The following is a 27,217-nucleotide window of genomic DNA, read 5'->3' on the forward strand; positions in this document are numbered from 1 at the left end:
TTTTAAGACTTTCCTGAGGGCACTTAATTTTTAACATTAACACTTTAAAATTTGGGGGTGGGGATGATGAAAGCAACTTGTATGTTGACCGTATCTGCACTATTTCTGAAATTCTGTTTGAATCTTTTTAACCATAAAGAATTCAGGTTTCCCCATATTGTCTAGTTGAAGAAGCCTAAAGCTCTTTGTGCTTCAAGTTTATAACCATTTTTTGCATGTGTGTCTCAAGTTTGTTCTTTATGTGAATTGCATGCACTTGTGTTCTGTTGCAAAGTATTTTCTCAATATAGAAATGAGCTACACGCATTACTTCTGGGGTAGCTTCATCTTAAAAGCAAGTGCGAAGTGTTTTTGGAAAGCTCTTTGATTTCAAAACAAGTAAAGAGTTTTTGTTGCTTTTCTTATCAGTGGTCCAGGCTGTGTACGTGATCAATCATAAGGTATTTTTCTTAAAAATAACTTGATGCTTGATTAAAAAATTGACAGCTTTTGTGAGAAGAATTTTTAGGACCTACAGAAAAGATGGGCATCCAGAAGTAACTATCTGCATTGGTCCATTTGACAATGTCAGTGAATTTTCCTGTTTGCATGATTTTAGTTTCCTGATACAGCCATTTGCACAAATGTTCTCGAATTAGTCTAGACATTTAGGGCTCTGTAAAGAAAACTGAAAATCATCAACTACAGTCTATGTGGATCATAGATCGGTAGCTATTAGTATGTCTGATGTGGAATGCTTGACTTAATTTTGACAGGTCCTTTCAATTTAAAATCCTTTCAGGATTTAAATTCTACTTTTCCAAGTTATGTGTTGAATCCAAAAGGCTATAGAGATTTCTGATTTTTTAGCAGTTCAGTGCAGCTATCTGTAAGCTGCATGATACTGCCAAAAATGATTTGCAGACTATTTTCATCTCCAGGAAATACTCATTTAGGCTCAGTACAGCAAAAATACTTTTCTTTCACAGAAGTTTTTTAAATGACTTCTCAGGAAAAAAACATGCTTGTCTTTTTGAGTATGTATGTACATCTTTTTTCTGGTAAACTACGTAAATCTCAGATCAAATTGGCATTTAATAAAAACATTATTGAAAAAACAGACAAACACTCTGAAACTTCATTTTTAGTGGCATTAGAAATGTTTGCTGAATGCAAACCAGAGGTTTATGGTCCAGCATCATGCTTAGTGATATAGAGGTTGGGGGGCAAGTAAAGTAGAGGGAGGAGAAAGGCTGGGGAGTCCCTTACCTACTCTTTGCTGTAAAATTTGCCTTTTCCAGGGGAAACCACTGTGGAAGGGATCTTAACACAGATTACTCTGAAGTCTGAAGTGCTGGTCCGACTGACATACATCTTGGCAAAAAAATACTCTTAAAATTGTTATCCTATTACATTATGTAGAAGTATTTGCAGATGTCTTATATGCGGAAGATTTTTTCCCTCCGTAATCTTTGGAATCTTTGCTATTAAGAGATTAAAAATTGCATAGTAACCTACAGAGAAATGTTAATAATGCTTGAAAGTTATCAGCCTCCCAGAAATAATCTTTGATCTATGATGACATCATATTGTTGCCCAGGAGAAAGAGAACTGTTTTCTTTAAATCTTCAAGCTTTGAAGCAAGCTGCAATGTAGAAAATAATTTGAATCTTATTAGGTAGAAAAAATGCTGTCTGGGTTACTTTTAGTTTGCTGCTACAGGTTTTGATAAACGCTGATAGATTTAAAAATTGTTAGAGATCTGAGCACTTAGACTGTCCAGCCAATAGGGATTTCTTAAAAAATCTTTACTATAGGTGGTTAGCTTAAATGAATCTTGGAATACAAGTGTTTTCTAAACCTATAATTCCTACCAATCTAGATGAAAGTTACTGAGCAAGGGAGAAACATCAGATGCATCATCTCTGCTCTACCTTCATTGTAGGCTGTCTTGACTTTTTTTGGGTTCGGTGGGAGACCCTGAGTTTCATGTTCTCTCTACTCTCCACCTGCTGAAATGGCACAATCTGGTTGATAGTTGTCATTAGATCATGTCTCTTCAGCTGAATCCTGCATTACTAGATTGCGCAACGTGTAAGAGAAGCGTTCTTTTATATTTTGGGTAAACTTTAGGTATGTATGGGAGTACCAGATGAGAGCGCTGTACTGCTCCTTTATAAGAATTGCCAATCCTGTGGGAGTGTAATGCCTTTGAATTGGCTATAAACACTGAAAAGCAATCTTCTACAGGACAAGTGTTAGGGGAAAGGGAAAGAGTAATTTTAGAACCCAAAAACTTTGTAAAACAGTTACTACGGCAAGGGGCACATGGAAGTGAAAGAAAGCAGCAGTTCTCGTTAAATCTGCTTTACCCAAGGGTTCTGCCTGGTTTGTCTAAATAGAAAGATTCCAGGTCTCTCGTCTGGGATCCAGTCCTTGGGTCTTGAACGGTAGTGGTTTCACAGCATCATGAGCACTTCCATAGTTTGCTAATTCTTCCTGGGATTACTTGTTGACCAGTACAATAGCTCCTGGGTCTCCAGCCTATGGGCACGCACAAGCGTGAAATCAGTTGCTCAGCAGTCAACAGAAAGCAGTTGTACAGACGGCATAAGCTACCCCTTCTTTTCTTATACTTTGGCAGTTTCAAATAGAAAAATTGGTGCTCTTCTGATTAAGTACATTGTCATAGTTTTGTTGTAACAGTGATGTGACCTTCATAAAGCAGATCTGTTTCATTGTCACTTGTGGAGGTAGCAGGGAGAGTTACACTGTTTGTCACACTGCTGTGGAAGGGTTGTGAGTAGTGCACAAGGGGGAGGAAGCCTAAGGCACACTGGAGGTGAGAGCAGTACAGGGCAGTATCAGGAATGGGGAAAATAGTTCTCTTCAGTCAGCAAGAGTTTGAGGGAATAAACTTTCTCAAGTTCCCTGGAGATCTTTCGTCGTTTTGTAATAACTTTTCTCCACCCTTGTTTGGCTTATTATTGTTCCCAAGGGCTTGGTAGTAGGTCATCCTGAGAGCTGGTTATGCTCAAAATATGTTTGTAAGAGATCTTTGGACATGTAATGAACTGGATGTGTACAACCACTGCATGTGTTTTTTCTTTCTTAGCAAGGTATTGGTCGGCCAAGCGTATACCACGCAGTGGTGGTCATATTTCTGGAATTCTTTGCCTGGGGGCTCTTGACAACTCCAATGCTAACGGTAAGTATCACCGGTCAGCTGTCATCTTGGCAGTAATGACAAAAGTTAATTTGCTAATTCCTAGGGATCCGGATTTTAATTTGTTTTACACTTCCTGCTTACCTCATTAACTGAATTCCAGGAGTCTTAACATTCAAGACTGCACAATAGTAGTATACTACGGCTGAGATCTGGACTGCTGAAAGACTAAACGATAGTGAAAAATAAATTAGCAAAACGTTGTACTACTCTCTAACCTTCATTTGCCTTTTAGAGTAACATCATTTTAGTGTATTGGTGAAAGTCTCTCTGGAAATTCTGGCTTTTTTAAAAAATTCATAGTTCAATTCATCTTCCAGTCGTAACAATTGAATAAACTCTGCATCCCGTAGTAAACTTTGTATGCTATTGTGGGCTGGCTGTTTTGCCGGCATGTAACTTGAAGTAAAATATAAAGGCTTTCATGTAAGAAATGGATTTTATAAGTATTTATCTGTTCTGGAATGCAGTTATTTTCCAGATGAACAGATAATTTGTTTGGTAATAGGATATGAAGCCTTTCATCTGAAGACGTGGGTCTTATTCATTGAAATCAGGCCTGCCTGAGAGAAGTCATCAAAAGTCTGTTAGTCCAGTTTTTCATCAGATAATATCTGAGAGCACTTTTAATACATGATGATCAAGGTTTTGTGGGATTGAAAGACCTTGGAGTTAATTATTTTCCTTCCCCAAGCTCCAAATAAAATCATCTACATAACCTTGAAAGGTGTTTGTCTAACCTTCCTAAAGACAATCACTGATCTTTTTAGCATAGCTTAATAATAAAAAAGTCCATATAAACAGTTAACAGATTTCCATAAAGTAGATGCCTCACTAAATGACCATCCTGTCATGCTGTCTTGCCAGTGTCAAAATATGGGGAAGCTTACTGGGTGGTCTTTCTTGTTTCTTTTTTTTTCTTTCCTTTTTTTCTTAACCAAAATGCTCAACTTCAAGTTGCCCAAGCTTGACACTTCTCATTTAAAGGGATAATGTGCAAATAGTAATTCTTACACAGTCTTCAAAAAAACCCCCCACTTTAATAAAACTATTTGTTAGGTGGGTTCTTCAATAGTTCCTCAATAGTGTACTCCAATTGAAATAGTTCCATATGAATTTTTACTGTTAGTCACGTGCAGCTGTAATGTTAATTCTTGAAATTAGTATTTATCATTGAACTGTGTCTAGTGGGAGTGTTATGAAATGCTTCTAATGTAAAGCTGAATTCTTATTTTGACTGAAGTATGTGGATTCAGTACAGTCGTGGTCTTGAATGTCTTGTATTTTGAATGTTGTGTTCCTCTCTTACGTGGTCTGGAATACTTAGGAGGCTGTTGTATTGGATTGAAAACTTAATTTAAAGCACTGAGTTACATATAGTGGTGTAACTTACCTTACACAGATGTAACTGACTTCTCTGTTTTTGGAGGTGATCATCTTTATTTGTAATCAGCTTTGCACACACTGAAAGGCTGCTGTTTGTTTTAAATAATTTCAGATCTGATTTGATACTTCACACCTTTCTGTCTTGTAATGCACTTGTGGTAACTTACCTTGGCCTGCTGATCAGCCAGCAGTACTGGAAGTCATGTAGAGCTTTCTTATGAGCAAGGTTCAGCCTTTGAACTGCCAGCTGCCCACTTTTGCTCAAGCAGGTTTGTCTGGTAGGAAGGGCAGGAATGGAAATGTCTGGCCTGTTGATCAAAGCTCATGATCACTCAAATTTTTTGTGGTTGTGTTGTGATTCTCCAGGTCATTGTCAACATTCAATCAGATTAAAATGTTGTGTATTATCTAAATAAATTGTATGTATTCTATGATAGCTGAGATTATTTAAAGTTCATTTTTAGATTACTTTTTCACTTCTTTTGACATCTGTGAGCAAAGCTGTAGTGTTTGTTACATGACACTATACTTAGAGAAGAAAAGATTTGAAGTGTTTATAAAGCACACAAAGGCTATTTTGCTCACAGACTGCCCAAAACTTACACTCATTACCCTTATTTATGGACTTGTAAGCCAATATTAGTAAATCATGATAAGCAATATTAATCACTTAATGGCATATTCTGTCTTCAATGTAATCTTTTTTTGAATATGTAAATATTTCTATTGGTAGAAATTGAGTAAGGCAGTTCCCTCTACCAGTTTGTCAACTTGCATTTCTCTTGTCTATAAAGTAACAGAAATTAATCTCAAAAGCTTGAACCAATATCAGCAATGGTTACCTCCCAGGAAAAATACTGGAAAACACTTCACAGAAAGATAATTAGATTTGACTTTATGAGCTTCCTGCTTGCCTTTTTTTTTTTTTTTTACTTGGAAGACACCTGCTTTTAGATCTCTAATTTGAACCCTGTTTTTTCTCCATTCATATCATAAGATCAGTGGTCAAACAGGTGCAAAATTGTTTTAAATGTCTAAACAGAAGGTAAGACCAAAAGGAAAAAGGCGTGTAAATAAGCAGAATTATCTGACCAGTAGTTAATGTGGGAACAACCACCTTTAAACCTATGATTTGAGAATCTTAGTCATCCTTGAAAAACGATGCTGATAGTTTTCAGTGACACTAAACTATTATGTTTCTTCAGGCTAGTGGCTTTCTCAATATGCATTTAAATATTTTTTTGTAGTTGTTGGCATTTATCTATAGATAAAAACAGCGAATGAATTTGAAGTGTGTGTGCATACATGCTTTGATCATTGCAATAACTTTTTAAATTGGCACAGAGCACCTGTGAGGCCTTTTAACTCTCTTGCATATTTATGGTAAATCTGTTTAGTATAGATTAACATGCTTGCCCTTGAATTAAGACTGCTGGTAAAGCACCTTAAATGAATTCATAGCTGTACTTAAAGGATACATGAAAAACTCAGAACTGTTGCTAGTATTTATAAACATCTACTTGTTCATCAGAAGTGTTTCTAACTGTATGACTATTGAATATCTGCAACTTGTTCAGAAACAGTTTGCACAGTGCCTTTTTGGGCAGTTGTGAATATAGCACTGTTTTTTTCTTGACAGAGTAAGTTAGCTGATTCTCATTTTCACTCCTAATTAGTACCAATGATTGTGTCAACCTTTTGAAGGAATTATCTACCTCAAAAATTCTGTGATTTGTACCACATGGAGATGGTTTTTGCTTACGTTGGTCCCCTTTCTGAGCAGAGTACTCCAGACCAAGCTGTCTCTGCAGTACAGTGTGGTCTGTGCCAGCAGAGGAATTTATGCCAATAAGTTGATATTAAACCTTGTCAATATTTTCTCGTGAAGACAAATACGAGTATAATTCTGGGATAAGATACTTTTTTAACAAGTCCCAATAGAGCTATCCTGTTTTACAAATCAAATTTAAACTTTGAGTCAACTTTCTCCTGTCTCTCTTGATTCAAATAATGGTTTTTTTTTCCCCTGTCAGGTCTTACATGAAACATTTTCCCATCATACATTTTTAATGAATGGTCTTATTCAAGGTGTTAAGGTAAGATTTTTTTAAAACCTCTGACCTAAATATTCTGTGTGTTCCTGTATTGTAATTTGTCTCTCCTGCATTCTCCGTAAGAACATACAAAACATTGAGAATGTAATTAATTCTTAAACCATTTTTTCATTGCAATGGTTGTGTTCTTGGGCTCAGTTCAAGTTTTACTGCTAAATGGTAGCATCTTGAAATAAGTGGAATATTTCTCAGAAGTTTAAATTCCTCTTATTTGAATAGGTGCCAATTGTAGCTATTGTAATCTTGATAAGGATCCTTCTGAGAATGGAGCTATGTTTTTAATGTCTGCTTCCTAATGTTAGATGATTTATATCAAAAGCAGATTAATGCAGCCATGATGATACCATTGAGATAAAAAATGAAGCACTTAAACACTGTGATTTTGTCCAAGATGTGGTATAAAAGCTAATTTTCAACAGGGTTGTTTATTTTGTTTTTTCCCTGGTCTTTTTTTCTATCAGTTTTTGAGCATTCTGTAATGGTCAAGATACTCAGGGCAGCTTATAGCTTACTTACACCACTGCATTCACACAGTGGTCATGCTGGATTGTTGCCACAAAAAAAACTTGCAAAATTTCTCTAGCATAACTAAAACTTGAAAGCCTCTTCTTTGCTGTCTTACTGAGAGGCTTCACAGCACTTAGTGTAACATGACTAAGTTAATTTATAGCACCCAGAAATTATTTAGCTTTGCATTCTGTAACAAGTCTAAAGCGTTGTTTTTAGCTGTAAGAACATGACATCTTTAGGATGGATTTGCCGTCTTGGTATCTTTCATGATGGATTGGCAGAACACCATGCACAAGGGATGTTAGGATCTCTCAAACTGGAAGAGGAAGTTAACTTCACATTGTTCTCTTAGAAAAACGAAGTTCATGTTCCTCTTGCTGTTTTCTTTCAACTCTGTTCATTCACAGTGCAGTGTAACTATGAGTATTGCTTAAAAGTAGTGAATGGAGGGTTCCCTGTATATTTTCTACAGACCACATCTGTAGAAAAGTGCATTAATATCATGGCCTAAATGTTTGTATTGCTCTAACAAGTGTAATAAACAGGGGAGCATAGACCAGAGTGAGCTTGGACTTCAGTGTCCAATATTTTCTTTAAAATGCTGTTTATGAAATGTCAAAAGTGTTTTGGATGACAGTTAGCAAAACATATTAGTTCATAGTCTACTGAAATCTGACTCTAAGGAGCAAAACCATTAATTATTCAACTGAGTAAGGCATCTAACTTTCCTAGGATCCAGTGGTCTGGCTTCATAGCTTTTGCTCTCAATTTACTTCCTGAAATCATTGGAATCAGAGTTGTTGGGAGTTGGCAGAATAGTGATTTAGTACAGTGGTCTGTACACATATGTTAAACTTGAAGGTGACTACGTGTGAATACCAGAGGTTAACTAAAGTTAGCTGGAGTAGACTTCCAGTGTATTGAGGTGGTAACAGAACTGTGTATTTACTAACGTTTGGATTTATGGCAGACTTGGATTGATTAGAGAACAATATACTAATCAGGAGGAAGATGCATCTATTCTGGAAGTTTTGCAGTTAACAGACCTGTGAAAGGCTTTGCTTATTTTAACTCTTCTTTGTAATACAGAACAGATTTGAGGCCTAGATTCTAGGACTTTATGAATTGCTGAAAAATCTAGTATTTGATCCTTAGTCAATTTTTTCCTTGACAACTGTACCTGTAGGTCTGACTTTTGCCACTGGAATATGATTATGGTGTTGTACTGTCTCAAGTTGTCAAGGTTGCTCAAATGGTCCCCATAGTTCTTGCAATGTACAAATGTCCTGTACATGATAAATATGTAGCATAAAGCAGTAAGTATTCTGTTTAATTTGTTTCAGAGAACAGTTAGGTTACCCCAAACTCTCCCTTAGGACAAGCTAAATTAGAGGAGGATTTGGGTTTGGGATCTAGCATTAAGTCTCGTGATTAGGCTAAGAGGTCCTTTGTGAAACTAGACCGTAGATTTTGGAGATTTTTAAGAAGGTTTTGCAGTCTGTGGTACTTCTATATTGAATCAAATTGATCTTGAAAAAATATATGCCTCTTTTTTTTTTTTTTTTAAAGGCACTCAGGTTTAATAGATTTGAAACATAAAGCATCAGAATCACAGAAAAGTAGACTGTAGAAGAAATTGTGTACAACTGCAGTTATCTACAATTTTGTGTTTAATTTCAAATCAAATTGCAATTTTAGTGCTTTCTTATATTGTGGTTAGAGTGAAACTTGGAAATGTAAATATAGACATATTAATTGTTTTTCTTCTGTCACAGGGTTTTTTGTCCTTTCTCAGTGCTCCGCTGATAGGTGCTCTATCAGATGCATGGGGAAGAAAATCTTTTCTTCTTCTTACAGTTTTCTTCACCTGTGCCCCAATTCCATTAATGAGAATAAGTCCATGGTAAGTGGTACAGACTTGCAGTAGTGAGCTTGTCAGTACAGCAGAAATTCAATCAGAGGCGTAGTTTGGGGAAGTGGGAGAGGGACAATATGACAAGAAGAAAGCCACTTTCCTTTCAAGATGTGATTGCATTTTTCTGGAGCTTTTCTGTTTAAGAGATGTTAAAACCATGTATCTTAAAAGTAGAAATTACAGAATGTGATTTAGTTACTGTATTCACACAAGTATAACAGTAATTGAAATGGTTTTATCGCCCTGTCTAACTCGGTGTTAAGCTCAACTGTTAATTTTTTTTTTCCCCTGAGGACAGACAATGCTGTAATAAACATATTTTTAAAACTAAGTGAACCTTAGAACTTACTGATGACAGAAAAGTATAATTGCTGCAAATGAGATATGTTAGCTCTTCGATTAGGCAACTTTGAAGTCTTAACTGAGTGGAATTGACTTGGTTTCAGTTTCATTTACATTCATTCTGAAACTTAGGAGCATTACAAAAGAACTTCATATACTCTTGAGTGCATTCAGAGTTCAGCTTCTGAAGCGTTATATATGATAACTTAGTCCTTAACCGGTTGAGAAACTGAGTTCTAAGAGAGTTCCTTTTTCATAACTTAAAACTTGCTTCAGCTTTGAGAGTGTGAAAAGGTATAGGTACCGTGTCCTGAAGGGGCCACTTCTTCTTTTAGGCTGATGTAGAGTAAACAGTATAATATTAAAAATCCAAATGGTGTTTTCCAGTATTTAAGTGAGACTGCACAATCAATCATTTCCAGTAAAGCTGTGTGTTAGTTCTTGAGGAACACTTCTCATAGCTTAAATACAAACTTGCTTGATTAGTAAGAGAAAAGCAAGAGATCTTAGCTTAAACTTTCTAATTGTTGCTTTTAAATCATTAGGTGGTACTTCGCTATGATTTCGGTATCTGGAATCTTTTCTGTTACCTTTTCTGTAATATTTGCCTATGTAGCTGATGTAACACAAGAACATGAAAGAATTACAGCCTATGGACTGGTAAGATACGCTAAACTTGGAAAAAAGGTCAGATTATGACCTTCATATTGAACTTGCATTTTGATGCACAGATTGTTTCCTGATTAATGTAATGAGGTTGACAGAAAGGAATGAACCATGCATCAAGGCACTGCGTTAGAGTTTGGGAAGTCTAATTTAGACTTTTTACTGCTGCACAGATTGCTCAGTGCTCATAGGAACAGAATAAGAATTTGACAACTTTACCTGCATAGAGACCATGTGTAACAAAACATGTTTTAAGTTTTGCAGGCAGAACAAGAAATGGTGTTAAAGGCAATGCAAGTTATTTAATACTTGATCTGGCAATACCTTTCCAACACCTGTAAATTGCATTTTTAGTTTATGTGATTTCTTTTTAATACAGAATGGCTTTTTCTATAGTCAAACAGGCAGGAAGGGTGAAAATGCATAATGCAGTATTTTTAGTTAACTTAGTCATGACCTTTCTTAATTAGCAAGAGAAGAGGAAAATAGCTCAGTTAGTACAAACTAGCCTTTCCAGTAATACTATAATTCCTGCTTAGTTTGCTTTCTTGAATATCTATATTGATTTAGGTTTTGGAGGTCCATTGGTAGATGCCCTTAGCCTTTGAACGTCATTTATCCCTTCATCCTCTGTGCATCTGTTTTCACTGTACAGATTTCATGGACTTGATTTTTGGCTGACTGTACTGTACTTTGAGCTGTTAAGGTCTCCCTTTATTTTTAGCCTTAGGGATGTATGATTCCTCAGATGTTGACTGAACAGTTAAGAAAATAAAGGACTTAGTTCTCTTGAACCAAACTTGTGTGTAGTTTGGTGTGTAGCAGAGCACAAAACAGGTTTAAAAGTTCTGGAATTCCCACTTTATTTCTCCTGCCTATAAAGAGGGCCATAAGTATATTTGGAGTATATATTTGCCTGCCTTCAAACAGATTTTGTTAACAGAAACAGCTTGATCTGAAATTCTATAAAGTGATAGACAAAAGTGCAGTTGTTTTGATGAGGTGCATATCTCTTTCTAATCAGTTTGTTTGTTACACCTTTTTCTTAGGATTTTTTTTCTAGCTTGGTATAAAGCTAAATTTCTAGCTTGTGGTCTTACTTATTCTATAAAACAGTTATGCAGAGTGTTTTTATTTTGGGGACTGGAAAATAGTAGTAATTAAAACAAAAACCTAGCTTTATTCTAACATTTTCTGATTATTTTTATAGTGAAATTTAACTACAGCACTTGATTTTTCATCATGTTCTGCTGTATGTGGATATAGTAAGTGATCTGTTAGTAGCTGCATGTCACTACAACATAGTATGAAGCAATACAGTTGTTGTTGAAGTTGTTGTCATAGCTAATGATTTCCTAGTTTGCTATGGTATCCAGTGGTAGCTATGTATTTAAAATGCAAACTGTTAACAAAGGCATTATGTATTACTCTGTGTATTACCCAGAGTGCTGAGGCTCAGGTTCACTTAGGCAGGCATTTAAATGCGCTGACAACTTTTTCAGTGAAATCTCATCAAATTCGTAATTGGAAAACAAAAAATGTTCCCCTTTGAGCCAAACTCGCTCTTTGACTGCAAATCCTGTCTTGTATGGTAGGCTGTGGAGGAGGCTGGAGAAACTTTATTTGGACCCATATTAACTGTCATAAGTGATTTTTTTTTTTTTTTTTTTTTTTTTTAACTTAAATTTTGACTGGTGTTTTTTTAAAACCACACTTCTGGGGAGGAGTGGTGGTGTTGAGCAAGTTACTTCATTTTTCTGCAGTGGCAGAATAATCACTTTGACAAGTTTGTAAACTGTTCTTGTACATAGGTATCTGCCACCTTTGCAGCAAGTTTGGTAACTAGTCCTGCCATTGGAGCATACCTGTCTGCCAGCTACGGAGATAACCTTGTCGTACTAGTGGCCACACTGGTGGCTGTTGTGGACATCTTCTTCATCCTAGTAGCTGTACCAGAATCTCTGCCAGAAAAAATGAGACCTGCTTCATGGGGAGCTTCTATATCATGGGAACAAGCAGACCCTTTTGCAGTAAGATGCACTTCAATAAGTAATGAATAAATAATTGATGATTAATTAATAATAATAATTAATTGCATTTTGTAAGCTTGAGAAATCTTTAATCTTATTAGTAGCTGGACTATTCAGTATACCAGAACCTCTGTTCTCTGCTCTTGCACAAACAGATCTGGCTACATTTAAAAACCAAAACCAAACCAAACTTTGTGGATTAAATGATTCTTGAATTGGAAACAATGTTTGGTGTGAAATCCAGAGGGAAAATGCTTTACTTTTCTAACTTACTCTATTTTATTGCAAGAGAAATGCTGAATTCTTACACTGCTACAGACCCCAAAACCTGATAGTGTAAGACTTTTCCATATTCATTTTATGCTTTGTACTTTTGGTTGGCAATATCTCTCCCCGCTCTTGAATTCCACTTTTGATTATATGTGATTTCTTTTTAATATAGAATAGATGTATAAAGTCTGATTTTTCTACAGGCATATATAGGAAGGGTTAAAACATATCATGCAGTCTTTCTAGTAGCTGAGTAAGTGTGAATCGGTGAACAAGTTAACTTGTGTTCGTGTTACACCTTGTTGTCTTAAGAGAGGAAAGAGTGATTCTTCTTCGTGAGATCCATCCTGCTGCGAACTGGTTGTGAATGTTGAGAGATGAATGACATGCTTGAAAGACTGCAGTTAAAGGATTTGTTTTCCACAATTTATTTGTTACTCAGTGATTCATGTTATGGGTGAACAAGTGTAAGAAGTGTACAAGGAAAAATAGTCTCATAGTTTGGGAAGAGAAACAGTTGTAATGAGGCTATATTGTTTGCTAGCATCTTTCAGAACAGATTATTATGGAGAACAATTAGAAGGTATTGTGCATTTCCCTAAATATTATATGATGCTGTTTTCAGTGAATACTTGTAATTTGGCACTGAACAGTAGCTTCAAAAATCAAACAGAAACTGCAGAAGAATCAGATATCACAAACGTTATATAACAGGGGGTTGTTTCTAACTTAATGTTCAGCTTAACTGTTCCCATGTGTGAATTTTTTTTTTTTTTGACCCGCATGCATGGGTAAAAATGGATTTTAAGAAAATGAATCCACCTTCTGCTTTCTTTATGCTTTCATTAGACTTTGTATAAATGTTCCAATACTTGTTTTGTTTCTTTGTTTACAGTCTCTGAAGAAGGTTAGAAAAGATTCTACAGTTCTCCCAATCTGCATTACAGTGTTTCTCTCCTATCTGCCTGAGGCTGGCCAGTATTCTAGCTTTTTTCTGTACTTGCGACAGGTAAATGTTGGTGTCTTCACATCTTACTAGGGATGCTTAAATAAGTATTCCCAAAGACCTGTTTCTTGTTGAAGACTTCGCTCAGAAAACTGCTTTCTGGCAAAATACAGCTTTAAAAAATAAAGGCAGGGTACTTTGCTAAGCCAAGAACTGAGTAACACTTGAATCCTGATGCATAAACCCTGCCATAGCTTAAGCATGTGTTCATAAAGTTAAGCAGACCTTTGTTCCAATTCAGTGCAGCAGTCTGTATGTCTCGAGGTGGGATCTTGCCTGTTGAAGAGCTACTGTGTCTGTGGGAGGGGATAGAGAACTTCAGTTTCCAGATACATGACTTCCTGTGTCTCCTTTTTTTAAGGCAGTTTTTTTTTTCTTGTGTGGATTTCTTGGCAAGCAGTTGAGTTAAGGATTGTTCTCGAAAGTAGACACTTCCTGTATGGATTTAGATTATAAGCAAGGATCAGTGTATTCTTTGAAGATCTCTTTGCTAGTGATTGACCTGGATTGTGTTTGGCATTTGTTTTATGCATTTTCTGCTTCTCTTCAGATTATAGGTTTTGGATCTGCTAGCATTGCAGCATTTATAGCTGTGGTAGGCATTCTGTCTATAATAGCTCAGGTAAGCTTTATTCTTTTTAGTGTTTTATTAAACAGTACAAACTGAGTGCCAAGGCACGCTATTCTGACTATTAAGCTTGTCTATAAACTTATTACATGCTCTAAAATGCCAGTGTATCTTGCATTCAGTAAAGGTTATATTCATATATAGCCTGCCTAAATGTCTTGCTTTAAATCTGCTTTCCTTAGAAATACTGGACCTGGGCATCAGAAAATGAAACTAAAATTTGCTAAGCTTGGATCAGTAAATTTACTGGAACTATGGCTTTAAATGACTAAAATGATGTAGGAAATTGGTTACTTAATGCAAGGCCTTCTGAAAAGGAAACATGTTACTTATTTTAGGCAAAAGTCATGCTACTTGCACCTATTCAATTGGCTCATGCTATCAAACTTGCATACAAATAATGCAGGTATTGACATGGTCTGTCCAGGGCTACTTAGGCTCAGCATGGAGTCTGAGGAGCTGTGAGGCCTTGGTATATTGCTTTCATACATCTTAATTGGCAACAGTGAGCTTGTTTTTGGACAGGTCCTTTATACCTTTTAGAAATCAAACAGTGTTTATGATGTGATCTTTGGTATCTTTATGGGTACAGTTTGTCTTCCTGTTGTGATAACAGGAAGAGGAATGGCATATACAATGTGTGTAACCTTGTTGCCATCCGTAGCAGAGTGGAGGTCTTACTGTTTTGATGTAAACAACACATTCCTCAGTGTTTACCAGTTTTACTGCTGTCAGTTGTGTCCTTCATTATCAATTCAAGTCATTATTTTAATCCTTACTCTGTGGTTTGTTCTGATGCTGTTATGGGCACTCACATTTGCCACTCATACTTTATTCAGACCAGTATTTTTGCTAAAAATCTCTAAAATGGCTGCTCTTCTGGTTCATAATTTTCAGTGTCAAAATGAGGAAACTCTGCATTGATTTTTGAACTCTTTGAAGAGTGCAACTTATTGAAATAAGCTTTGCTTCATAAATACTGATTTGTGTTGGCATGTTGGATATCTCCAGAAAGAACTGATAACATGTAGATAGAATTACTGTATTTTTGCTATTGAGCTTTCAAACTAGCTTTGTCTAAGAATGAGAAACAAGAAAAGTAGTGTGCATAAGATGTACGTGAGAGAGGAAGTGTACTCTGCTCTGCAGTCCTTCTGGTTCCTTTTCTCTATTTTTTTCACTGGTACATTGCAGAGTTTCTCATATTAAAGAAAAACGTGTGCTCTGTTAACTGAGTGAAGTTGTCCATATGGACTTTGCTTTACTAGGAACAGTCTGCTTCTTGCCATGAGTGTATTGCTATTGTATCTGAATTGGGACCTCCTTCCCCTTCAGCAGTAACACTTCTAACAGATGAAAAACAGTGGTCTTCCTTTAGGATTAGTTTCCATGTGCAAATAAAAAAGTCATATCAGTGGTGTAAAAAGTCAGCAGAAAATGTAATTAAAGATACCCAGGAATTAGCCAAATTTCAGCGCATGTGGTGAAGTTGGAAAAGCAGCAGGATTTACTCGTTGATTTTAATTGTAAATTTGGATAGTAATTCACCTGACCTAAAGAGATTACTTTTTTCTGAGCTAACAATCTTTTTTTCGCTCATATTTGTAGATACTGGTAAACTGAACCCACATCCAGCCGGTACTATCTTAACTTGGTACCAGCATTTATTGTGGAACTCTCTAGTCTTTAATGAAACAGAATTGTAGAGGTGGAAACGAAAGCCTGTTTACAGTAGAAACAGACACCAAGATATAATGTCTATAGAGAAGGCAATACATACGCTTCTCGATGTCCTGAAGTAGAAATCCTTTAATAGTTAAGAATGTCTGTACATCAAATTTTGATATGACTAGTATGCCTTTTAGACTTAATACAGGGGAAGTAAGAGCATGAATAGTGTGAATTTCCTCAGCAGTTGAAAGGTCTTCTGAATTGCTTTGTGTAGAAGGAGAAATTATTTTAGCAATCTGGCTTTTTAAAATAACTTTTGGATGAACGAATTTCTCTTGCAGACTGTGTTTCTCAGTATCTCGATGAGGTCTATAGGGAACAAAAATACAGTTCTCCTTGGTCTTGGCTTTCAAATCCTTCAGTTGGCTTGGTATGGTTTTGGATCTCAGCCTTGGTAAGCACGCATTTTCGTAGGTACATACCTGTTAAGGAACTGAAAATGTTTTTCAAGAAATTCTACCATTTAGTTCTGTCGTCATGAGTATTTAAACGTTCTGTGAATTAAGCATTCTTATTTGCATTACACTACCAAAGTTTGGTCTGTATTTTGCACACGTAGGAATGATAGAATTTTCCAGATACATAGTGTAAGTTGCAGACTAACAGCCCTTTTGAAAATGGAGTATTTGCAGCATTTTGGTCCACTGAGTTTTATGTCTACAAATGTGGTTAAAACTTTTTCTTAAACTCACAAGCTAATAAGTAGTATGTTCTTTCCAGTAATTCCACTAGATCCATTCTATCAATCCGATACTGGACCTCTACTTCTTTCTTTCTTTCTAAAATGTCGTTCTCTAACTATATTTGGTCTTGGAAACTATCTAGAGATTCTTTTGTTGGAAAAACTGTCTGTAAGTAAAGTGAACTAGAACTGTAAGCTGGAACAGCTTTTTCTTTACAAAGTTTGTCCTACTGACAGTGATGAATGCTTGTTCTTTATCAGAGCAATTCCTAGTGAGTTATACAAGTTAGAGAACTGCCTCACTGGGACACCCTGTGAAATTGGTCCTTTGTACAGCCTTTGGAGAGGGAAAGCCCATGCATCACTTCACTCCCACTCTCCTCTTTTCCTCTGCTGTAATAGCTAGTGTAGAATCAAATGTGCTTCTGTTCGAACAAGCTCGGGGTAATTTGTGGGAGGGGAGCAGGAAGAAGGCGCTGACCAGATAATTTCCAGTCTTTAGGTATTTTAATAAGAGTACTTTTGAAAGGACATTAAGCTTTAAATGAGTGTACCCTTGTGGCCCTTTTTGGGGGGGTGGGGAGTAATTATATGGGCAGTCTCATTTTTAATTCAAGTTATGTATTTAACACAGGATGATGTGGGCGGCAGGAGCTGTAGCAGCACTGTCAAGCATTACGTTCCCAGCAATCAGTGCTCTGGTTTCACGAAATGCTGAGTCAGATCAACAAGGTGAGTACTGAATGAGTACTGAATGAATTTCTGTTTCAGCATCAGACTGCTTTCTTGGATCACTCTGTCTAGAAAGCAGAATACTTATCTAGGTGTACTTTTCAAATATGTTGGTGAGTAATGAGTTTCTTTGGTAGTTGCTGTGGAAGTCTGCCAATCTATGTAGAGAGGAAGGAGGAGGTACACAAATTTATCAACTTTGCATTGCAAAATACCTAGTTTCTGTCTGACCAGCTACTTCTCTTCTGCCTTCCTGTTAAAGTACTACAAAAGCAGCAAAAACAGATGTGGTAACTTTCATGTTTTTTCCTTTTTTTTATTAAAAATAATATTCCGTAAGTAGATAGTGAGGATTAATGTAACAATACCATCTTTTTAATGGAAACTAAAACCACATCTTACCAGATTAAAATAAACCTATACAAGAAGCTCTATTCTGTATGGAAAAGTTGGCCCTGTTTGCTATAATACTTCAGATTTTTAGGGAATAGAAAAGGAAGCTTAAGTAAATAGTTGATCTGAGAAGACAGAAAAATTCATTGGTTTTGATGTGAAGGGGAATGAACAATCAAAAATAACTCTTCATTTAAAGTGAAGTGAGGGAAGGAGTCATCACAAAGTATAGCACTGGTGTATAATAACTGAATTTAGTGTTCTCTTTAAAAAAATCCTGTACATATGAATTGTACGTATCAGTCTTGCTTTAACATTGTACGACTTGAAGTTAGATAAGTGCAGTTAATATGGGAGGTACAGAGGGGCAGTTCTAGGAGGCAGATCTCTATTGAGTTTGAAAGGTGCAAAAGACGGTATTTTACATGGCTTTTTTTAATCATTCCCATCTCCCCATTTTTGTTTCTAGTAGAGACATTTAAAAGAGTTTTAAAAGACCTGTTTTCTATTTGTGTCATGAAATGAATAGTTCAGTTAAGTTGACAGAAGTCATTGATCTTTCATTTTACATGAGGAAACTACTGTTAATAGCTCAGGCATACAATAGTTTCTAGAGTGAAGTTTTGCCACCTAGTGGCATGAAGATTTTAAGCTTTCATGTCAATCTATGAAGAAAAAACTTAGGCAGCTTTCTTTGTGGCATGTTTTCTTTCCTTCCATTTTACAAGTTGCTGCCTTAAGAAGGAAGGGGATACGCGGACTACTACTATTGTAAAAACAGCGTTCTGTAGAATCTTAATCTGGAAGATTGTCAAAAAAATTTCTACACTGTTGTCACAGTCACTTAATGAAGTTGAAACAGAAATACACCCATAGAACTTTGATTAATCAAGCTTTTAAAATAATCTAACGTAAAACTGCAATCAATCTAGTATTGTGAATTTACTGCAGTATTGCTGAATTTACTGCCCTGAGTAAGTTACTTGGTACTTAAATAACTCCTGGTTTTAGACTGGTGGGGGGAAGAAATCTGTTACAGTTTGTGCATATTTTTCCAATAACAACCCTTAACACATAAATATATTACTCTAAATTTCACTTGAAAATAAATTGAACGGGTACCACATTTACCCTCTGCTTTCTTCATTGCAGGCTTTGGGTGAAGGTGGAGGAACTCTAATACAGAAAACTAGACTTGCACATAAATTTAGTTACTCATATTCAAAACTCATATCACTTCCAGTAGCATGCAAGTATAGTGACAGAACTATGGTCATGCAGAGAATTATTTTAATCCAGCAAAGTTATTTTCAATGTATTTCTTAAGATCTTAGTATATAGAAATAATTATGAGTTGTGCTATTTTGGAACACCCATTAGAATACCCTCAGAGCCAACAGCCAACATTCTTGATTTTAAAAAAAAAACAACCCTACTCTTTTTTTCTTCATTAGGTGTTGTCCAAGGAATAATAACTGGAATAAGAGGTCTGTGCAATGGCCTGGGACCAGCGCTGTATGGCTTTATTTTCTTTCTCTTTCATGTGGAGCTCAATGAATTGCCACCTGATCAGACTTCTGGAAAAAAAGCAATGCAAGATCCCAGTGATGAGGTAAGTTTAAAATTTGATGTGAAGTTTGCAGTGTAGAACTCATAAGCGTAAAAATCTGTCATTTTTGGTTGATTTAAAGTCTTGATATCTAATTCTTGGAACTACTTAATTCTCACTTGTCAGCTTTATTGAAGTATTAAGATAGCTCATAATTTAAATTTGATAGTAAATATTTAGATTTACAGTAGTAGCATCTTTGATTTCAGTATTCTAATGGATCCAGTTAACTTCTTTTGATGTAAATCTACTCCAAACACAGCTGTAATCCTGAATTACAGCGAAACACGAAATTTTGACAATAGGAAGGTCATTTTTGGTAACTCAGTAAATTGTAACAAGTTTATCTTTGAACCTCACAGCAACGGGTTAATTATTCATGTATACAGTAATTTCAGTATACAATTGAGATACATATTGGTTTTTCAATGGCAGTAACAATGCTGTTCATCACCTTTCCTTACCTGTATGAAACTTTGTGGGGGGGAGAGAAGTCAATCCTATACAATGTTTCTTTGGAACTCCCTTCAGTCTTTTCTTTTATCGCTTTTGTCTTTGTTTCAGGTCTGCATTTTTGTCTACTTTGTTCTTTCAATTTTGGCTTCCAAAATATCAAATGTATGCTTACCAGGGTTTGGAGAATCTTATGGACCCTTTTTTCTTTTTAGCTTGATTGCTCTGACCTCTTCAGCTACAATTTCATTGCTTTTTCAAAATACTAAGAATAGACTTTTCAGAGAGATGATGATCTCTTTGCTTGTCATTAAGCTGATTAAGAAAGGCAACAGCTTAGCTGAATATGTAAATAACTGGTGACTGTTACTGTGGAAACAACTGTTTGTTGTCCATGCATCTTTCCAGGTATTAACTGTAACCAGTGCTTGAACATATTGCTCACTGCGGTACCTATGGTGGGGTGCTCCATCATTTGCTCAAGCAGACTGAGTAGAGTTTTAGAGTAAGGGGGCAAAGACACTCTTTTTGTTGTACAAAAAGGAAACTGTAGTAAAATATGGGAAAACCTTTATAATCATGATTTCAGGTTTTCAAGAGCTTTGTGATGCTTCCACTAGTTAAAATTTCGCTCTTGAACTCTGTTTTTTAAAGTATCAAATCACATAAGCTTTTCTTGGGGGCAGAGAGTGTGTTGGCTTTTTGGCCTGGTTGTCGTGGTTTAACCCCAGCCAGCAACTCAGCACCACGCAGCCGCCTCCCCCTCCCAGTGGGGTGAGGAGGAGGAAAGGGAAAAAAAAAGGTAAAGAAGTAACTGGGCTGACTGCCCAGTTAGTTCCCGAGTCACAATCTGCGCCTCCTGGCCAGCTCCCCCCGGTTTATATACTGGAAATTTGGGGATTGAACCTGCGATCTTTTTGCGTTATTAGCACCATGCTGTAACCAACTGAGCTAACCACTGGGCATCGGTCAGCGGGTGGTGAGCAATTGCATTGTGTATCACTGGTTCCCCCCCCCCCCCCCCCCCTCCTTTTTTTGTTATATTCCTTTCCATTACTATTATTATATTTCATTATTACTATTGTTAGTATTATATTTTACTTTAGTTATTAAACTGTTCTTATCTCGACCCATGAGCTTTACTTTTTTTTTTCCTTTCCTCCTCCTCACCCCACTGGGAGGGGGGAGGGGGAAATGGCTGCATGGTGCTTAGTTGCTGACTGGGGTTAAACCACGACACTGGTACACACGTTTCTGTTACAAGTAATTTCAGTATGTTCTGTTACTTTAAGAATATCCATGTGGGTGGTTTTTTTTGAAGTAGCCCAGATGTATTACAGTGGAGCAACTGACTGTTCCAGTAAGTTATAAACAAGTCAAAACTTCTGTTCTGGAATTTTCTAAAGCTTGTGGTAGAAGAAATTCCTGCGCTGAAGCCTAATGTATGAGCTTCCTTATAAAATAATGATTTTTCTAAGCTGTAAGTGTAAATTAAACTGTCATTTCAGATGTCCTTGTTTTCTTGAAAACCTACTTAATAAAGAAGTAGACATTTTTTAGTTATCAGTACAGTAAAATCAGTAAGTATTTGCATAACTAAGATTGCTTTTTATGCTAATTTCAGCAGGTCAGCTCTTATGTTTAATTATGTATGTACTCATAAGGTTTGTTAAATGTCTGCAATTACATCTCTCCCTGTTAATAGTTACCAGGCACCTAACACGTAAAACTATCATTCAGGAAAATAACAATACAATTTTTTTCCTACTAATTCTTATGTTCAAGTCTAATATAACAGTGGGAAAGAACTCCACAATTTAAATATTATATAGCTTTAAAAATTGATATAAGTAAAATGAGTGGAAGTGAAAACCAGGGAATGCACCAAAATTAGACAAGGAAATTAGCAAATGTGTACAAGCCTAGTTTACAACACTAGTACTAGTACCTTGGATTTGCAAGGCCCAAATGCAGGCTACCTGTCTCTTGATTTTGTTCAGTGTTTTGAATTGATAACTAGGAGTTGCTTTACAGATATACGTAGTTTGAAAAATGTTTTCTTGATTTTATTAAATGCTAATAAATATTCACTAAGAAGCATTTTAATAACAAGTTTAAATGGTCAGGTACCTCATTTTAAAAAGTTACTGGATGTCTGTGGAACTGCAGTTAACTGATATAATGTGTTTTAGTCTGTGACAAGCATTGTTAATTTTTTTTTTGACACTTAAGCTCGTATTCTACCCCTGTTTGTCAAAAGCTATGAGTCTATAGGGACTCAATTGAGAATGCACTGTTAGTGTGCTGAACCTTGATCAAACCCAGTGTGCTGTTGAGGTGAATTAAAAACAGTTCTTCCTCCTTTGTTTCCACTACTGTAATACTGGGTGTTACTGCAACTACAGGAAACAGATTTTTAAGTTGTTATGAGAAATAGGTTATTTATATTGTTGAAATTATTAATGTGAAGAATAAATTTGTTTGTGTAACTTTTGACACATTTTGCTTTGAGACAAAGCTGTCTTGTTGCATTTTAAAAAAAAATAAATTTAACTTAACTAGTGAAAGCTGATTATTGTCATAATTTAGTATTTCAGATATAAAGTCTTCTGTGTTCACTGATGGACGGAGCGCTAAAACAGATTGTTAGATACAATGGTTTTGTAAACCTTCATTTTCAGACAGTGTTGACAGGGAAGTCTGGATGCAAATTTCAGTTATTTAACCTGTAGAATAAATGGAGGAGAATTCATTTCTGGTGGTTTTTTGAACAGCTTGAACTTAATTTTTTTCTTTTTTTGACTTGCCTTTAAGTATTCATTTTTGTTACTCTAGAGGACTTAAGAATATGATTTTACTGAATATCACTTTTTTTTTCCTCATCTAAGTGGGAGAGTCGCGATGTTACCACAGGTCATGCTTGTGATTCTGTTCCGTCAAAGAAAAGATCTGATGCACCTATTCAAGAAAGATTGTGTATCTGCTATGCAGAGCATAAATAGTAAAAGTTAAGCATATCTGTCTTAATTCCCATTTAAATAACTGTTTTCAAAACTGGAGAGCCTAAAGAGGAGAGTGAGGTTGCATCATTATAATTATCTACAGGGAGCCCTTACAGCAAACAGTGCAGTCATGGGCTGTGTTTGGAGAGTAATAGTAACACTTGGCAATGCAATGAGCAAGGACTGCTTTTCAAAGCTGCTTACTCCCTTCAATAGTAGAATATTCAAAAGCTGCTCAGATAAATCAGCTATTATACTACAAATGAGGATATTAATTTATGGAAGTTTATTACATTCTTTAAGTACTTGTGGGCTTAGCACAACTTGAAGATTTAAGTAATATTGTTAATATAAATTCTGTTAATATGATTATATACTTTAAATTTAGAGACCATCAGCTGAAAAATTAGCCCTCTGCTAGTAACGAGTTCAAAAAAGGAAATATCCTGTTACTGTATGCTTAATTTCAGCTACTTTCCCACTTCATATTAGAATAACTTCCTGCATTTCATTTCCTAGGAAAAAAACTACACTGGATTGACAAGTCTTCTCTTCTGATTTTTATTTAGTTTCAGTTGACAAAAATACAGAAAAGTTTTTTACGATTAAAAAAAAGAAAATTACTGGATTGCTGACACTTTCTTTTGTAGAGTTTTGTCATCAAACTTATCTGGTTTAAAATTAGTCTTACAACCTTTCTGGTGCTTGTTTTTAATTGTGGTTATGAAATGTGGATAAGCTGTATTTTAAATTTTAAAATAAACCGCTTAGAAGCATGAGAGAATAACTCCAAATACCAAGTTATCATACATGCCAACAGCCTGTCTCTGCAGTGAGAATGGTATGTACTGCATAGCCTGCTGTTACTTTCCTCACTCATGTATTATTTTGGGGGGATGATTTGTTATTCAGCTAACTTGATTCTAAAGTATGTCAGCCATGGAAGCAAGTGGAAAAAGTGAAGTTAACTTAAAGATTTATTGAGCATTTGTACTTCTGGCTGTTTAAACCTTACGCTATTAATCTTCAGAAGAGTCTTGCTGATTTAACAGGCACGTTGCCTAAAGAGAAAAAAAATTACAAAGAAGCATCAGTCAATGTCTGTTTCATCTGCTAGGCAATCCTATTGTCAGTTGATAGTTTTGTGCATGTTTCTGTTTTTTAGATCAGTGTGCAGATCAGGTGAGGAATTCTTAGGGACTGTAGATGCAGAAAACTCATGTTGCAGTGCACATATGAACTTGTTTTCATAAACTTTATAGTCACTGTAAATACATCTTCCATTATCTCCTGCCTTAATGGTATAGTTGTTAATGCAGAAGTCAATGTCTAAAACTTCATGAATTCTTTGATATGCTTGTTTCCCCACAGAGCGCAATCATTCCTGGTCCACCCTTCCTGGTTGGAGCATGCATTGTTCTTCTGGCTTTTCTAGTCGCCTTATTTATTCCTGAGCACAGCAAAGCCAGCAGTACCAGAAAACACAGCAACACCATCAGCAGTACTCTGAGTAACAACCTAGACCGAAGTAGTGAAGAGGATGTTGAACCATTGCTGCAAGATAGCAGTGTATGAAGGCTACCTTCTGAGGAGGCTACGGAACAAATTCATGCACTGAATTGCAGCTCTGGAAGCTTGGTGGGATGTACAGAGTATCTGGCCTCTGAAAGGAAGACAGCTGTGTACAAGGGAAGGTCACATGCTGTATACTTGAGGTTGATACTATACTTGCAGGACGGTTTGTTTAGCATGGCAGGTCACAACTAGGTGTGGTTCTACCCAATATTGAACTGCACATGCTATGTCAAATCCTGGTATTGGGTAGAAACCCGAATATACAGACATAATAGAATGTTTTTTAAAGTTCGAATGTTCAATTCCCAAAGTTGTATGCAAAATAATCAGGTTTGAGGCAGAACACTTTCTGCCACCACTGTTAAAGGTTGTTTTGTGTTTCTTATGCCTTTTGTCTGCATGTATGCCACATGTAGTCCTCACGATGTGACAGGGACTGATCTATATAGTTCTGGTATCTGAAATAGTGGTTATCAAAGTAATTAAATTTCCTGAAGACACATTCTCAAATATTGTTTAGTAACGAGAAGTCCAGTAGTTACCAGAAAGCAATGATGAAACTGAGATGACTTCTGAGGGTGTATGATCACACATGACAGTCATTACCCATAAATGAAGGTCATATTGAAGTCTTAAACCCACATTCCAGAACAGTCAATTCTGAGCGGTTAAAGCAAATCCAGATGGCACCTGAGAGCGCTGGTCATATTAATATTTTCCTGATAAAAAATAGAATTTTAATTGTAAAATGAGCAGTGTCAGAAATATGGACACTCCTGACTTCTGAGGCAGGAAAAATGGTGGGTGCCAGGGTAGTTTACATCAAGAAATATGTATATTTATTGCATTTTGTCACTTTATCTGCCATATGAAATAATATTTCCTATTAATTCTTTTCACCCCTGCCTTAACTGCTACTTAGTGTTCAGTTATTAATCGTATTTAGCCTTCATATCACTGTCTTACCTGCTGAATCTCATGGATATATTCATATCAAATTTCCTTTCTAAAAGATGCTTTAAAGGAGTTATGAATGGCTACAAATGTGCTAATTTTTAGAGACATTTTATGAAAAATACACAGATTTATATGTATTTTGCTGCAGTGTAAATGGACCATTAAACCCAACTTTAATGAAGTACTCCTATGAATGTTTTATATGTATGCAATATATGTAGATATTTGTAAGGAGTTTTAATTTTTCCAGATGGGGTGCTGTGTAAATCATGTATTTATAAATGTAATGAGGGTACTGACAGATATACAGTTTTTTAAAAGGATTGTGTATTGACTGAACAAATTTTAAAAATATATATTTTGAAACTTGTTCCACATTGAGCAGAGATAACAAACCTTTTGTACTATGCAGTTCGGTTTTTAAGTTAATAAGCTTCCTAATGCATAATAAACCTACATCTTAAGCTTTCTAGGTTTCATGTGTAAGTGTGTGTTCTTCCCAGTTCACTATTGTGTCTCACCTGCTTCACAACAGAAGTGGTTTAATCCTAGTGCTGGATTACAGTACCTGAGTTCCTGTTGTACTCTTGTGTCTGTGTCATCAAGCATGGCAAAAAGCATGCTTTGCTCAGAAGTCCCTTTGGTGTCTGGTGTGGTGTCCAGTGGGGTAGAGAAGCAGAAAGAGTGGAAGGGAGTCAGTTTAAAAAAAAAAAAAAAAAAGCATTGCTGATCTGAACAGTAGTACAGAATTAAGATGCTTTTTCTGATGAGGCTTAGATGTTTCTTTTACTCTGAATTACTTGGAATTCAAGCCTGGGCTTTTATGCTGGATATTTTATTTTTGCTTCAGGCCAGAGTGCTGTCAAATAGGTTTTGCATGATCCCAGTGTAGAATGTCTTAAACTTGATACGGAACTTAAGAGATCATATAGTATGTTAGTGTTAAAAGTAGCAGGTGTCAAATTTATTACTGCTAATAGTATTCCAGCAATGGATCAAATTTGAATTTTTAAAGTAGAATCTCAGAATCACAGAATGGTTGGGGTTGGAAGGGACCTTTAAAGATTGTGGGGCAGGGACATCTTTCACTAGATCAGGTTGCTCAAAGCCCCGTCCAACCTGCCCTTGAACGCTTCCAGGGATGGGGCATCCACAGTCTCTCTGGGCAACCTGTTCCTGTGCCTCACCACCCTCATTGTAAAAAAATTTCTTCCTTATGTCTGATCTAAACTTACCCTTCTCAGTTTAGAACTGTTGCCCCTTGTCCTGTCACTACAGGCCCTGGTAAAACATCCCTCTCTCTTTCTTATAAGCCCCCTTCATATATTGAAGGGGTCTCCCCAGAGCTTTCTCTTCTCCAGGCTGAGCAACCGCAACTCTCGCTGCCTTTTATCATAGGCGAGGTGTTCAAGCCTCCTGATCATTTTCATGGCCTTCCTCTGGCCCTGCTCTAACAGGTTCATGTCTTTCTTGTGCTGGGGAACCCAGAGCTAGATGCAAAAAAATACTTTGAGCATGTACCCATACTGTATATAAATTATATAAATGTACTGCTGTACTTACAAAGTACACTATAAAAAAAATGAAAAAGGTGATATATAGATTAAGTAAACAAATATTTTTTTTAGTGGTACAAAATACCTTTTTGGTCTCACTAGAAAATTGATAAGTGATGCTGTGGAATATGCTTCATTATTTTTTAAAATCTTGGTTTAACACTGCAATACAGAGATTCAAAGGTCTGGTTCTAAGTTCAGTTTATTTTGATACTTGGTTTTAATGGCTGTCATTGCTGAAAAAGATACCTCACAAAGATACATAGATCCAAATGGAAGAAGTGCATTGCTCGCTGTGCTTACTAAATCGTGATGCTCATTTTTCAATCCCATCCACCAATTACGCAAAGGTGTTTGCTAAAATTCAGCTAGTAAGTTTCCATCTTCCCTGATGTCAATCAGTTGTTCTTGCAAGCTAACTGGAAGGTCTTGAATTTTTGTGGTTTTTAACAAAT

The 27,217-nt window shown here is 36.2% G+C and overlaps 1 protein-coding gene across 1 annotated transcript in view; it reads left to right on the forward strand.

The window, feature by feature from the left end:
* MFSD14B (major facilitator superfamily domain containing 14B) overlaps window positions 1-25,680 on the forward strand; it is a 33,537-nt gene extending 7,857 nt beyond the window's left edge. The window contains exons 2-12 of the mRNA XM_050912732.1: window positions 3,095-3,187; window positions 6,625-6,687; window positions 8,991-9,118; window positions 10,018-10,132; window positions 11,950-12,168; window positions 13,334-13,447; window positions 13,995-14,066; window positions 16,085-16,197; window positions 17,120-17,217; window positions 19,065-19,222; window positions 24,046-25,680. Of these exons, the coding sequence (XP_050768689.1) occupies window positions 3,095-3,187; window positions 6,625-6,687; window positions 8,991-9,118; window positions 10,018-10,132; window positions 11,950-12,168; window positions 13,334-13,447; window positions 13,995-14,066; window positions 16,085-16,197; window positions 17,120-17,217; window positions 19,065-19,222; window positions 24,046-24,249 (1,377 nt within the window). The 3' untranslated portion in view covers window positions 24,250-25,680. The remainder of the gene's footprint in view (window positions 1-3,094; window positions 3,188-6,624; window positions 6,688-8,990; window positions 9,119-10,017; window positions 10,133-11,949; window positions 12,169-13,333; window positions 13,448-13,994; window positions 14,067-16,084; window positions 16,198-17,119; window positions 17,218-19,064; window positions 19,223-24,045) is intronic.
* Window positions 25,681-27,217: the final 1,537 nt, after the last annotated feature.

This window comes from Gymnogyps californianus, chromosome Z (assembly GCF_018139145.2).
Source record: "Gymnogyps californianus isolate 813 chromosome Z, ASM1813914v2, whole genome shotgun sequence".
Taxonomy (NCBI): Eukaryota; Metazoa; Chordata; class Aves; order Accipitriformes; family Cathartidae; genus Gymnogyps; species Gymnogyps californianus.